Genomic DNA, 14,969 nt, shown 5'->3' with positions numbered 1-14,969 from the left:
TAAATCTACAAATGCTATAAATGAGAGTTCACTTTTCATCAACCTATTTTCTTCGATAAGTCAGTATTTCTTTCTGTGTTCTGAAATTTTTCTAGAACTTGGAGCAATCATCCCCTAGGTTGGCTAACACCAGTTGCTCCATACTTTTGTAGCCAGTTGTGTTAGTATTTTGCAGCCATGACTTATTAACTGATAATTTAGTAATACTCCTGCCTGTCAGCACTTGCCATAGGAGTATCACAACATAACACTTTTGTGATGGAGCCTGGATCCCACTGACTCGTAGCCAGTATGTGAGACACTCAGGCTGAGTTGCAAAAGTGTTCAATATACTTACATGAAATCATTGTACTTGTTAATCTGTAGAATGAAAGAGTAAATTTAAAAGCAATAGAGTAAAGACAACATATCATAATGTCCTGTTACTTCTTACAACCACTAAAGTAAAAAACAATGATTTCTAGTAATTTACTCTTTTCTACATGGTTAGGGCAGCATAAACCCTTAATAGATTCATAATATTCATTTACTCCTCATGACTGCAAACTTTTATGAATTTTTTATACCAGAAAATTACATGAGGGAATGAATATGTGGGGATGTCTGTTAGAACGCAACCTTAGCAAAGTTTTATTGTATGAAGCTTTGATGCTTTTTTTCAAAAATTGTTGTGAATGATTGAAATGAATTTCTCATGAATGTATCTCATGACATTAGACTGGGAGCAATGTAATATTTGCCTACCACTTTCATGAAATGTCCGAACTTTTTACTGCAAGAATAGTGGCATTCATCTTACGAATGTGATAGTTGAGAGGCAGTGGATCAGAAATAATGTGCTGGGAAAATCAAAGTATCCCAAGTAAATATTTTAGGGGGGAAGATATCACTAATAGCAGTACTATGTGCCAGAAGCTGAATATAATGCTTCATATTGTAAGAAATTTAGTCTTTATACTCCTACTTTGCAGTACATGGCAGAGTAGGCATAATGTGTGGAATTCTGGTGCTTTCTTTACTATTCTGACATCTGCTCTTTTATTAGAATTCCTGTCCCCAAGAAAGGTAAGATATGTTGAATTTTTTTCTTATTTAATGACTGAGATGGGATTAGATTAGACCCTTTTAAGGAAATTTCTCTTTTTATGCTCCAGTCATAGAAAAATAGTGTTACCTTTTTAAAGACTATTGAGAATGATAATCTGTTCTGTTAGTGAGCCAGAAAAATTCTAAACGAGTGTTTTTTGAACCTCAGTATGTAGTATAATATTATATATAATGTAATATATTTTAATGCAATACAATATAATGTAGTAACAGACTTTCAGCTCAGTATGTTAACTGTGGGAAAAAGTTTCAGATTTTATAGAACTGTACGGAAAGGAAGCTGACAGTTATCATTGTGCTAATGTAAAGTAGTATGTACAGTGTACTTATGAATGTCATTTTATTATTGTAAAGAGTGTAATTTGATTTTGTTTCCAGTTGGTGGGACTGACAGTTTTGGTTTTTACTATTTTACTGCTCACTGACAAGACATCATACCTGAGCATAACTGAAGATGATGGAAATTATTATACAGGCTTATACATTCTACTTGCAGCTGGTGCACTAATATTTATAGTTGCATTTTTGGGCTGTTGTGGAGCATACAGGGAATCTCCTTGTATGCTTGTATCGGTAAGTTAGATCTGTTTTTGATCATCTCTCTCTCTCTTTCTCTCTCCCTCCCTCCCTTTTTGTTTCACTATAATGTGATCTGCTGGATATTCTCCCATAAGTCACAGTTGATTATGCTAATATAATGAAATTTAAAAATAAAAACTAGTTTCTTGTTGGCGGAGTATATTAAACATCGCTATGATGCTCACATTGATAAATAAAACAAATCTATAACAAATATACTTGTTAACGTATGTCTCCCCTTTGATTGATCAGAGTTTGACAGGCAATTCTCAATAGTTGGTTAGTACAGAATTTCCACGGCTTCATGCTAAGTCCTACTCATGGCTTTGGCCAGAATCCATTTACTATTAAACAGTGTGTGATGTGTTACTTCGTAGATTAACTTGGTAACATTTATTGGTGGACCTGACTAATCCTCTGCTCTGCTACACTATTAAGTCAGTCTAAATAAGGGTTACGAACTTTGCTTCGATCCACGAGACTGGGTTAAAGTTGTCACTCCTACTAAATGCCCTTTAGCAGTCAAACTATTTTGAGACACTCTCCTCCATCTGCCTAGTTTGGGAAACATACACTGCGAAGTAACTCTGTACTACACACAACTGATTTTATCAACTCAATAATAGACTCCAAAAACAAAACAAGATAAGTTCAAAAGTAAAAAGTGCATAAGGACAAGAAAAAAGCCACACTTAAAGTATCCACAGAAACCCTATCTTCAGCTACCTAACGGCTCTATGCTCTGCAGCGTGTCCTCTTCCTATTGAGCACTTGCACGCCCACTAAACTGCAAGACTTGCCTGGAAAACTGGCAGATTAAGCAGAACTTCACACTCGCACAGAGTAATGTATTAGAACTTCTTGAAAGCTTCCCGTACTGGGAGAACAACTTTATTGATCACTCACGATGAACTTTATAAGCTCATCACTTTTGAAGCATCACTTGTTCCCCAAACACCCCACTACTTGCTTCATTCATTCCAAACAGCTTTGCACAGGATCCTCAGTTTTGTGAGTTCGCTGTAGTTCCACTGAATTCTTTTTAAAGTGGAGCTTACGGCCTGAACTTTTGATAAGTTTATTTTCAATAGGTGCTGCAAAACGTGCCAGCATGAGGAATCTATTAAGCCAGGAAAATAGGCAGTCACTACAATTCATTCAACAGGATTACAGAAAAAGCTATCCATTGTCTCCAGGTTTTACAAAGCCCCTTTCTCTCGAATAGCAGAAACTGGCTCTGATGCACACCGTAGCCAAGTGGACAAGTCTCCAGGTGCTGTGAAAGATGGTGGGATAGAAGTTGAGAATCTGACCTTCACCGATAAATTTTCCCCCTGCGGGTTCGGAGGTTAGAATAGGCCCGCGGTATTCCTGCCTGTCGTAAGAGGCGACTACAAGGAGTCTCAAACTTTTCGGTTTTGTATGATGGTCCCCTGTTGGGTTTGACATCCATCTCTCAAAATTTTCCGAAGAGCGAGCCGATTGGGGAAGGGCGCCTTACTTGGTGCATTGTGTCCATCTTGCGATCAGACCTTTCGCCAGCTTATACACCGTTGAACTGCAGTCCTGTCCGCTCTCCATCTCTTGGGCATGACTCTTTTTCTGCGTGCAGATAACACCTTGCACTGTGCAGTGCCTCTTTCTGCACCGACGGCGACCATGGACCACATGTTACCTAACATCCAGCACGGTAGCCAGTCTGTTGTGGTGGGGCCGCCATGTACCCTGTTGGTTGTATCCCCCTGACAACACAGGGATCGCTCTACTGATGCCAGCGCCGTTAACTCCCCAGGTATGCCAAGGAGTAGATGCCTATCCTCCTGGGGTATCGGGACTCCCGGCAACGGCCATCCTGCCAGGTGGCTCTTGCCGTGGCTGGGTGGGGCCCGTGGGGAGGGCCCTTTGTTGGAGTAGGTGCCATCAGGGCGGATGACCCGCAATGAAGCGTGGTACATCGTCTCTCGCTGGTGGCCAGCCGCCAGCAGTCTCTAAGCGTTCTCGGGCTCAGTTTAACGCTCAGAAGTACGATCCGAAAACGTTCCCCTCCCTGGCCACACCGTGGGAGGAACGTAAGTCTCAGGATGGCAGTAGCAGTTATTCGTCCCGCTTCTTAGTTTGTACAAGGGTTGATGGGGAGTCTTTTCTCTCCACAAAGCCTCAGTTCTTCGTCGAGCATTTAGAGGACAAGTTTGGGGAGGTGGAGGGCTTGTCACAAATGCGCTCTGGGTCAGTCCTGATACAAACGGCATCCTCTGCCCAGTCACAATGGTTACCCGCTTGTGACAAGTTGGGGGATGTTGCCGTTACGATCACACCCCATGAGAGTTTAAATATGGTCCAGGGAGTTATTTACCATAGGGATCTTTTTTTGCAGTCTGATGAAGAGCTACGTGCCAATTTAGAGTGCCGAGGTGTACATTTCGTCCGGCGCGTTCATCGGGTTCTGAAGGAAAATCAGATTGCTACTGGTGCCTTCATCTTGGCCTTCGAAGGGGATACGTTACCGGAAAAAGTCAAGGTGATGGTCTACTGATGTGACGTTAAGCCCTATATCCCTCCCCCGATGCGGTGCTTTATGTGCTGGAAGTTCGGCCATATGTCTTCCCGCTGTACTTCCAGCCTCACATGTCGAGATTGCGGACGCTCATCACATCCCAATACTCCATGTGCCCCGCCTCCCATCTGTGTCAACTGCGGGGAGCACCATTCACCTTGCTTGCCAGACTGCCGAATTTTCCAGAAAGAGCGTAAAATCATGGAATAAAAGACCCTGGATCGACTAACCTATACTGAGGCCAAAAGGAAATACGACAGACTCCATCCTGTGAGAATGACATATTCCTACACTGCTGCAACAACACTTGTGCTAGCCCCGTCTGTTTCTCCAATTGTGGCCGGATCGACGAGTAGTAAAACTCCTCCTGCCCCCTCGCCAGTGGGGGGCTTTACCCACCGGGTTGCTCCTGCGCCACCTACCTCAGGAGCAACACCATCCCACCCATCGGGGACGTCCGTCCCCACTTCTAAGCCGGAGAAGTGTCCAACTTCTTCGGCTTCTCACTCTCGCAAGGGGCCCCTTGGGTCCCTCCCTTCCCAGGTTTCCGCCAGCGAGAAGCCTGACGACCGACAATGGCGTAAGTGCCCGCAATCAGCTGGTCATAGGGCTTCACGATCCTCCTCCGTCCCGGAGACTGAATCGGTGAAGCCCTCCCAGCCGGTGCGACCCAAGGAACGGCGTGAGAAACCCAAGAAGAGCTCTCAGCCCAAGGAACTCGCGTTGGCAGCCATCCCACCGCAAACTTCCAGCTCTGCGTCTGAGGATGCGGTGGAGATTCTGGCGTCTGCTGAGGACCTTGATCTCGCCGGTCCATCAGACGCCATGGAAAGCACTATCACAGGTGCTAAATCGGAGGCAGCAGGTGACCCAGCAGCGTTATCTCCCTTCCCAGTCCCGTCACGTCTTTCTCAGCCATGGACAACACCATCCTCCAGTGGAACTGCAGTGGTTTCTTCCACCATCTAGCTGAGCTCCGCCAACTTATCAGCCTTCACACTTTCCTCTGCATTGCTCTGCAGGAAACTTGGTCCGTGGCTATTGGGCTTATTATAAGAACCGGGCAGCTTATGAAAGGGTGTCTGGTGGCGTCTGCATATATGTCCTGAACTCTCTTCACAGCGAGTCTGTGCCTCTCCACACACCTTTAGAGGCTGTCACTGTTCGGGTGTGGACGCCACAGGCTGTTACCGTCTGCAGTCTTTACCTTCCACCGGATGGTGACGTCGCGCAGCATGTCCTGGCTGCTCGGATAGCTCAATTGCCTCCACCTTTCCTGTTACTGGGCGACTTTAACGCCCATAACCATCTGTGGGGTGGGTCAGTGGCAACAGGTCGAGGTGCCATCGTTGAGCATTTATTGGCGCAGATCGATCTCTCGATCTTAAATGATGGTGCCGCCTTCACACACTTCAGTGTGGCGCATGGCACATACTCCGCCATTGACCTTTCCATCTGTAGTCCTAGCCTCTTACCGTCTGTCCAATGGAGAGTGCATGACGACCTGTGTGGTAGTGACCACTTTCCGGTCTTTCTGTCACTGCCACAGCGTCAGTCTTCTGGGCGCCCTAGCAGATGGGCTATGAATCAGGCTGACTGGGACTTGTTCTCCTCCACTGCCGCTATTAAGCCTCTCTCTAACGATGCAATTGATGCAGTGGTTCAATTGGTCACCACCGGCATCGTTACTGCCGCCGAATCTGTCATTGCCCGTTCTTCTGGGTCCCTTCGGCGGCGGACTGTGCCTTGGTGGTCGCCTGAGATCGCTGAAGCGATTAAAGCTCGCCGGTGGGCGCTCCAGCGTCACAAGCGACATCCGTCAATTGAACACCTTGTCGCCTCCAAACGGCTGTGTGCGCGAGCCCGCCGCATTATCCGCCAACGCAAGCAGGAGTGCTGGAAGCGGTATGTGTCCACCATTGGCCTCCATGTCACTCCATCGCAGGTCTGGGCCAAGATTCGCCGCCTCTATGGCTATCGGACCCCTGTCAGTGTCCCTGCGCTCTCACTGAATGGAGCAGTTTGTACTGACTCCGACGTCATTTCAAATCGCTTGACAGAGCACTTTGCTCTGAATTCCGCTTCTGCCAACTACCCCTTGGGCTTCCGCTCCATTAAGGAGCGGATAGAACATTGGAGTCTTTCTTTTCGCACTCACCATCCTGAATTGTACAATGTTCCATTCAGTGAGTGGGAATTTCGAAGTGCCCTCGCCGCTTGTCCTGATGCTGCTCCTGGGCCAGATAGCTTCCACTCTCAGATGCTGAAACACCTTTCAGTGGACTGCTAGCGACGCCTCCTCAATCTTCACAAACGCATTTGAGTCGAGGGTGAGTTTCCGTCGCAATGGCGGGAAAGTCTTGTCCCCATTCTGAAACCAGGGAAGAACCCTTTGGAGGTGGACAGCTACCGTCCCATTAGCCTCACCAACGTTCTTTGCAAGTTGCTTGAACGGATGGTGAGCCGGTGCTTGAATTGGGTACTGGAGTCTCAATGCCTTTTGGCTCCGTCTCAGGGTGGGTTCCGTAAAGGCCGCTCCGCCGCCGACAATCTGGTGAGCCTGGAGTTGGCCATCCGTACTGCCTTTGCCCGCCGTCAGCATCTGGTCGCTGTCTCTTTCGACATGCGGAAGGCGTATGATACGACATGGCGTCATCACATCCTTTCTACGCTTCATGGATGGGTTCTTCGGGGCCCTCTGCCGATCTACATCCGCAATTTTCTGTCATGTCGTACCTTCCGCGTGCACGTCGCGGCCTCATATAGTTCCTCCCAAGTCCAGGAGAACGGCGTGCCACAGGGTTCTGTTCTCAGTGTGTGTCTGTTTTTAATAGCTATTAACGGGCTCGCTGCGGCCGTGGGAAATACTGTCTCCGCTTCCCTGTATGCTGACGACTTCTGCCTTTACTACAGCTCTATTGGCATTGCAGCTGCTGAACGCCAGCTACAGGGCGCAATCCGCAAGGCGCAGTCTTGGGCTGTAGCGCATGGTTTTCAGTTTTCGGCAGCCAAGACCTGCGTTAGGCATTTCTGCCGGTGACGCACAGTTCACCCGGAGCCACGGCTTTATCTTGACGGCGAGCTTCTTACAGTGGTGGAGTCACATAGGTTTTTGGGGATGGTTTTTGATGCCCGGTTGACTTGGCTGCCTCATATTCGGCAGCTTAAACAGGCGTGTTGGTGGCATCTAAATGCTATGCGATGCCTGAGCCACACCAGGTGGGGCGCCGACCGATCTACTCTCCTACAGCTTTACCAGGCGTTAATCCAGTCCCGTCTGGACTATGGGAGTCTGGCTTATGGCTCAGCATCTCCATCTGTGTTGCGGGTGCTGGACCCAATCGTCCACAGCGGGATACACCATGCCACTGGTGCCTTCCGAACCAGCCCTGTGGACAGCATACTTGTGCAGGCAGGTGTCCCTCCACTGCGGTTACAACGCCAACAATTACTGGCTGATTATGCTGCCCATGTTTTTAGCTTGCTCGGGCATCCAAATTATCGTGTCCTCTTCCCGCAGTCAGTCGTTCATTTTCCAGAACGTCGGCCCCAGTTGGGTTTTCCGATCGCTGTACGTGTCAAACAGTTTCTTTCCTGGCACCCCCGTGGTGTGTGCCTCGCCCTTGCCTTCGGCTCGACTTGGCACGTGGCCCAAAGGACTCAGCCCCTCCGGAGGCCTTCTGCCGCCGCTTTTATTCCATCCTGGCCACGTATCAGGGCTCTGGCATTGTCTACACCGACAGTTCGATGGTTGCTGGTCTAGTCGGTTATGCACTAACTCTAGGGGACCATTCTGAACAACGTTCGTTGCTGGCTGGCTGCAGTGTTTACACTGCTGAGCTGGTCGCCATCTTTCGTGCCCTAGAGTATATCCGCTCCTGCTCAGGTGAGTCCTTCATTATCTGTAGCGATTCCCTGACCGGTTTATGAGCTCTTGACCAGTGTTTCCCTCGTTCTCGTCTGGTGATGGCTATCCAGGAGTCCCTGCATACTCTCGCCCGTAGCGGCAGGTCTGGTCTTTGTTTGGACTCCAGGCCATGTTGGTATACCCGGCAATGAAACTGTTGACCGCCTGGCGAAAGAGGCCACCAGTGCGCCATCTCTGGAGATTGGCCTCCTGGCGGCTGATTTGCGGGCACTCTTACGCCGCAAAGTTCTCTCGTTTTGGGATGCTGAATGGCGCGGTCTGACCATCCCTAACAAACTCCGTGCCGTCAAGGACACGGCGACTGTGCCGCGGTCATCCATGCAAGCCAACCGCAGGGACTCAGACGTCCCTTGTCGGCTCCACTTTGGCCACACCCGACTCACGCACAGTTATTTACTGTGTCGTGAGGATCCTCCTCTTTTTCGTTGTGGGGTGTCCTTGACGGTGGTCCATATTCTGTCAGAGTGCGCCCTTTTAACCGTGCTCAGGCAGAGTTTTGCAATGCCTGACATGCTCTCTGCTCTTTTATCAGATGACTCTGCCATGGTGGACTTGGTTTTGTTTTATTCAGGCAGGGGTTTTTTTATCCTTTAATCTGAGTGGTTTTTTTTAGTGTTGATTCTGGCTCTTAGCTTCTGATTTTAAACTGAGTTTTTAAAGTGTTCTTGGTGGTTGGCTTTTCCTCTTTTTCTCTACAGTCGGCCAACCACCGTCACACAGTGTGTTTTAATTTGTTTTGTCTGGTCTCTGTCGGAGTATTTCATGTCCTGTTTCGTCTGCTGTCTTTCCTGTTGTTCGTTTTTTATTCTCTTCGGGTGGTTTTAGTTTTTATGGAACCAGGGACCGATGACCATAGTAGTCTGGTCCCTTTAATCCCACAAATCAACCATCACTGATAAATTTAATTTTCTTGGCAATTTTCCAGTAGGTCTCATTCTGATATGACTTCCCCAGAATTGTATTTTTCAAATAATACAGAGTTACACTGCTTTAGATAGACGACTGATTAAAGAGTCATCAGAGGTAACTTGGTGACAGTCAGTGTATTTACATGCATCACATCATAGTTGGTTGTTTGATGAATCAGCTGCACACCAGCTAAGGAAATTGTTCCTCCAATCTGCTAGCCTTCAATTCCCCTTACAGCCAAACTGTGTGGAGTAGTGGATGTCCTGAGTTTACTTAAGAGGTAAAAATAAGAACCAAAGGTTAACAAGCAAATGTATCATGATGAAGCAGTGAAGATAATTATAGCAATATATTTCCACTTTTAGCTGCAGTGTTTTCCTCAGTCATGAATAAACTTATTGTAAAGTTATATAGCCCAACAGAGATACGGTGCTGCTGCAGCAAATGCTGTCTGCTCCTACACAAGTACCCACAAATTAACACATGGAGGTGCCAGAAAATTTTTACAGACTGCCGGCAATGAAACCAAAGTCAAATGGCAAGTAAAATGTGTAAGTTCAGGAGCCTCTGCAAAATGGGAATATTGCAGCAAGGGAAAAGGATTTGTTGTTGTAAGTTATCATTTGGAGATAGTGGCAGAAGTTCTGGAGTTCATTTGGTCTTTTCATTTCAACAACCACAACGCATGAGTCAACTGGATGGATATTCGGCAAAGCCAGGTAACTGATGGTTACTGCTTTACCAAAGGGAGAGTGTTGTTTACCTATCCCAGTAAAGCAGCTCTGATAATTGAGACATTTGATGACTAACATTTAGTGGTGCACAGAATTCCAGTTTCTGCCATTGTACAAAAATCCTCAAAGAGAGTAATCTTAGTGTCCTTCAATTATCAGGGAAGATTTTTACTGCTTCAGTAAGTTACCACAGTGTAGCCTGATGTTGAATTGGAAATCTGGTTTGGTTTCTTGGAAGTAGGAGAGTAATCATCTGTTTCCAAAGTGAGTTCAGTAGGTACTCTTATAATCTAACTCAAGTAGAACCTGCATGACGGCTGTCTTTCCTGTACGAGCAAAGTGTAAAGTAAGTCTTACTCGGGGGGGGGGGGGGGGGGGGGGAGGAACTATACTGGTGTCAACTTGATTCTCAGAATAATTTGTTTACACGGTTACTTAAAGTAATTATTTTGCTAGTGCCTATTTTAAATTAACCAGAATACCATATCGTTATCAAATTCTTTCTTTTAAACAGCTTGTAACCAGTGTGTTATAACTAGGAATAGCACAATAAATACATCACAGTTCTATGGTTTATTGACACAACTCTGATAAAAATAATTCTGTTACCAAGTGTCAGTTATAGATGAACACTTTATGGAAAATTATATAAATTGATGGTGGTTATACAAATGTCCAGGAAGTGGCAGAAATAAGAAGTCCATTGACATACTAAGCCAAGGGAATGTTGAAATGAAAGTTCCAGTAGAGCACTTGGATTCAAAGTCCAGAGCACAGCTGAATCAACATCAAATAGCAGGTCCACTACAGAGTAGCGCTTCAGAGTTGTAGAGTAGAAACATAGCATGATGAGAACTGGCTTGTAGGCATCAGGAGCAGTGTTAAGTAAGATTCCATAGTTAATGGAGCTGGCGGCTGAGGTCGCTGTATATCTTTAGTGGTAAGTCGCTGTGTTCTGAAGTGTGTGCACAAAAAGGCAGCCAGGGATGTTAGCAGCGGGCCGCGCAGTGAAAAGTGTGGCCAACGATGTATTTCTCGGCCGCATGCAATGGAGTGTGCCGCTGCTCAGTACAGAGATGTGATAGTGGTGGATATCACACCCCTTCCCCCTTGGGGAAGCATCTGCTGCAAATGAACGGCACATTAATGGGATCCTCCTCAGTGGCGTTGGTGACTTGAGGCACAGGAGCATATGGACAAAAGTGCCCTGGCCGGGGCAAAGGTTGTATGGTGTGGGCCTTGACAGTGGAGCTGTTGGAGCAGGAGGAACCAGTGGCATGTCTTCATCTTCATCTGGAATTAATTGTGGTCCGGGAAGGGCAGCTTCTGGGGTAGGACGACATCTGGGTTAGTCGCTCTTGTTGGGGTGAGGTGTTGATCAGCTGGCTGTGGGCAAAAGGCATGTATAAGTCTGGTGTTCTGTGGCTGTATGGTTTGGGATAGGACAGGAACTAGGTGACTGGTAATGGTGGGGGACGGAAATGACTGTTAGGGAAACTAGTCAGGGACATAGTTGATTAGCATGTCACAGACCCTCCTGGTCTGGAAACTGCACCCCAAAAACCTTCTAGCCCTGGTGCTGGATGATTGTTCGCGGAATCCAGGCTGGTCGCTGGTGAAATCCTTTCCCCCAAACCAAGGTCCCAGGGCTGAACTTGGGTGCAGGCAGCAGTGATGCTTGGCTGTGGTGTTGATATGAACAAGCTGAAGATGGTCCGGGCTGCCATCCGTGGAGAAGCACTGCAGGGCTATTGTCTCAGATGGGTGTGGACCTGTAACTGCTCAAAAAAATAAATAAATAAATAAAAATTTAATTAATGATGCATTGGTGGAGTGATCCTGGAGGTATTTCTTCATCTAAGTTTTGAAAGTGTGAACCATTCTCTTGGCTTCTCCATTTGATTGTGAATGGAAGGGGGGTGTTGGAATGTGGCAAATGCCATGCTGGATACAGAAACTACCATACTCCTTGCTGCAAAATAGTGGACCGTTGTCCCCTGCGGGCATGGGGGTTAGAATAGGCCTGTTGTAAGAGGCGGCTAAAAGGAGTCTCTCACCTTTCGGCCTTTATGTGGTGGTCCCCTGTAGGTATTGACCTCCATTTTTCAATATTTTCCCGAAGAGCGAGTCAATTGGGGAAGTATGCCTTACATGGTGCAGTGTGTCCATCGTGCACTGGGATCTTTAGCCCACTTCTCGTTGTGGCATTGCAGTCCCGCTCATCCTTCATCTCTTGAGTGAGGACATTTTCCTAACTGTGTTTTCCTCCACCCACTATGCAGTGTCATTTTGTGTGCCTACGAGGACCATGGAATTCTTTGCACCTCATATCCAGCACGGTAGCCAGTATGTTGTTGTGGGGCTGCCATGTACCCTGTTGGTTGTAGCCCCTGACCACACAGTGATCACTCTGCTGATGGCTGCACGGCTAACTCCCCACGTATGCCATGGAGTGGATGCCCATCTCCCTGGGCATCGGAACACCCGAAAATGGCAATCGTGTCAGGTGAACCTTGCTGAGGCTGGGTGGTCAGAGTGGGTGGCATCAGGGCGGATGACACGCCATGAAGCGTAGTACGTCATCTCTTGCTGGTGGTCTGCCGCTAGCAGTCTCTAAGCATGCAGTGTCCAACTTCAGTGCTAAGAAATATAACCCCAAATCGTTACCATCCCAGGCCACACCATGGGAGGAATGCCAGGCTAAGGATGGCAGTGCAGCTTATTCGCCCTGGTACTTCGTACGTACGAGACTTGATGGGGAATCTTTTATGTCAGTGAAGTTTGTTTTTTTGTGGAGCATTTGGAAGACAAGTTTGGGAAGCTGGAGGCCTTGTCTGAAATGCAGTCGGGGTCAATCTTGATCAAAGCAGCATCCTCTGCCCAGTCAAGGGCATTACTCGCTTGTGACAAGTTGAGGGATGTTTCTGTAACCATCACACTCCCAGAAGAGCCTAAATATGGTCCAGTGTATTACATTCCACAGGGACCTTCTTTTGCAGTCTGACGACGAGCTGCATGCTGATTTAGAGCAGTGAGGTGTCCATTTCGTCCAGTGCATCCATCGGGTCTGAGGGGTAATCAGGTTGCCACCGGTGCCTTCATCTTGGCCTTCGAGGATGACACAATGCCTGTGAAGGTCAAGGTGATGGTCTACCACTGTGATGTCAAGCCATATATCCCTACCCCGATTCGGTGCTTTAAGTGCCGGAAGTTCGGCCATATGTCTTCCTGCTGTACTTCCAGCGTCACATGTTGAGATTGTGGGCATCCGTCACATCCAAACACTCAGTGTTCCCCATCTCCCATCTATGTCAACTGCAAGGAGAGCATCATTCACCTTGCTCGCTAGACAGTAGGATTTTACAGAAAGAGAGGAAAATCGTGGAATAAAAGATACTGGACCAATTGACCTACACTGAGGAATTTTGCGTGCCTACATTCTGTGGCTATGACATCCTCTTACGCCGCCGCTATGGGAACAGTTGTTGCCCCATCAGTTCCCCACATTCCTGTTGCCTCTCAGAACCAGAAGACTACTTCTGTCCCCTTGATGGTGGGGGGCACTTCCCTCCTGTTGCTCCCGCACCACCTACTTCGGGAGTGCCCCCTCATCCCCCACCAAGTTTGCTGAAGAGCCCAAAAGCAGCTGGTTGTAGGGCTTCACGCTCATCCTCTGTCCTGGAGACTGAATCAGTGAAGTCCTCCCAGCCAAGGAAACACAAGGAGTAGTGAGAGAAATCCAGAAAGGAGGTCCCTAAGACCAAGGGAATTGCAGTAGCACCCACACGACCGCTACCTATAAGCTCTGAGTCTGCGGACGAGGTGGAGAGTCTGGTGTCCGCTGAGGACCTATATCTCGCTAGACCCTCAGACACAATGGATATAGACTGCTCAGGTATAAAGTAGATGGCAACAGGTGACCCTGAGGAGTAAACTGCCTCATTGAATGTTCCATGCCTTCTCAGTCTCACAATGACGTCATCCTCCAGTGGAATTGGGGCAGTTTTTTCCACCACCTGGCTGAGCTATGGCAACTGTTAAGATTTACGCCTGCTTTCTGCATGGCCCTCTGTGGCCATAAGGGATACTACAGGAACCGTAGTGACTATAATTGACTGTCAGGTGGAGTTTGAGTTTTTGTCCTAAACTCAGTCTGTAATGAAACTGTGCCCCTTCAAACCCCTCTTGAAGCTGTGGCTGTCAGAATAAGAATGTCACAGGAAATAACTGTCTGCAATGTATATCTTCCTCCAGCTGGAGCAGTATCCCTGAATGTATTAACTGCAGTGATTGATCAACTCCCTAAGCCTTTTGTACTTTCGAGAGGTTTTAATGCTCATAACCCCGTGAGGGGTGGCACCATGCTTACTGGCCAGGGCAGAGATGTCACAACTTTACTTTCTCAGTTCAACCTCTGCCTCTTAAATACTGGGGCTGCTACACATTTCAGTGTGTGTCATGGTAGCTACTCACCCATTGATTTCTGAATTTGCAGCCCAGGACTTCGCCCATCTATCCACTGGAGAGCACATGACGATCTGTGTGGTAGTGACCACTTCCCCATCTTCCAGTCACTGCCCCGGCATCAGACTCCCAGACGCCTGACCAGATGGGCTTTAAACAAGGCGGACTGGGAAACTTTAACCTCTGCAGTTACTGTTGAATCCCCCCCACCCCCCACACGGTAACATCGACATAATGGTTGTTTTGTGCCACAAACAATTGTTGACGTCACCTGCCCAAAGTCCCTTGCTCTTTAGGGTGCCCCTGACAAAAGGCAGTCTCTTGGTGGTTGCCGAAAGTAGCTGAAGCAATTATGGAGCATTGGTGATCTCTAAAGCGGCATAAGTGACACCCGTCCCTGGAGCAACTCGTAGCCTTTAAATGGCTCCATACCTGCGTTCACCAACTTATGAAACAATGGAAGCAGGAGTGTTGGGACAGATGTGTGTCCACCATTGGGTGCCACATGTCACCTTTCCAAGTCTGGGCAGAGGTCAAACATGTGTTCGGGTACCAGACCCCAACAGGTGCTCCTGGTGTTAACATAAATCACGTGTTATCAAGCAACGTAAATGTGATTCCTGAGCACTTTGCTGAGCACTACGGTTGACCCTCTGCATCGGAGAATTACCTCCCAACCTTTTGCACTCTCAAA

At 47.6% G+C, this 14,969-nt stretch overlaps 1 protein-coding gene across 1 annotated transcript in view; it reads left to right on the top strand.

Moving 5' to 3' along the window:
- LOC126320656 (CD82 antigen) overlaps positions 1-14,969 on the top strand; it is a 66,687-nt gene that overhangs the window by 19,130 nt on the left and 32,588 nt on the right. The window contains exon 2 of the mRNA XM_049994084.1: positions 1,486-1,680. Coding sequence (XP_049850041.1) covers positions 1,486-1,680 — 195 coding nt within the window. The remainder of the gene's footprint in view (positions 1-1,485; positions 1,681-14,969) is intronic.

The sequence above is a fragment of the Schistocerca gregaria genome, unplaced genomic scaffold, assembly GCF_023897955.1.
Source record: "Schistocerca gregaria isolate iqSchGreg1 unplaced genomic scaffold, iqSchGreg1.2 ptg000737l, whole genome shotgun sequence".
Taxonomy (NCBI): Eukaryota; Metazoa; Arthropoda; class Insecta; order Orthoptera; family Acrididae; genus Schistocerca; species Schistocerca gregaria.
The sequence above is the reverse complement of the archived record's forward strand: the minus strand, read 5'-3'. Positions and strand labels throughout refer to the sequence as shown.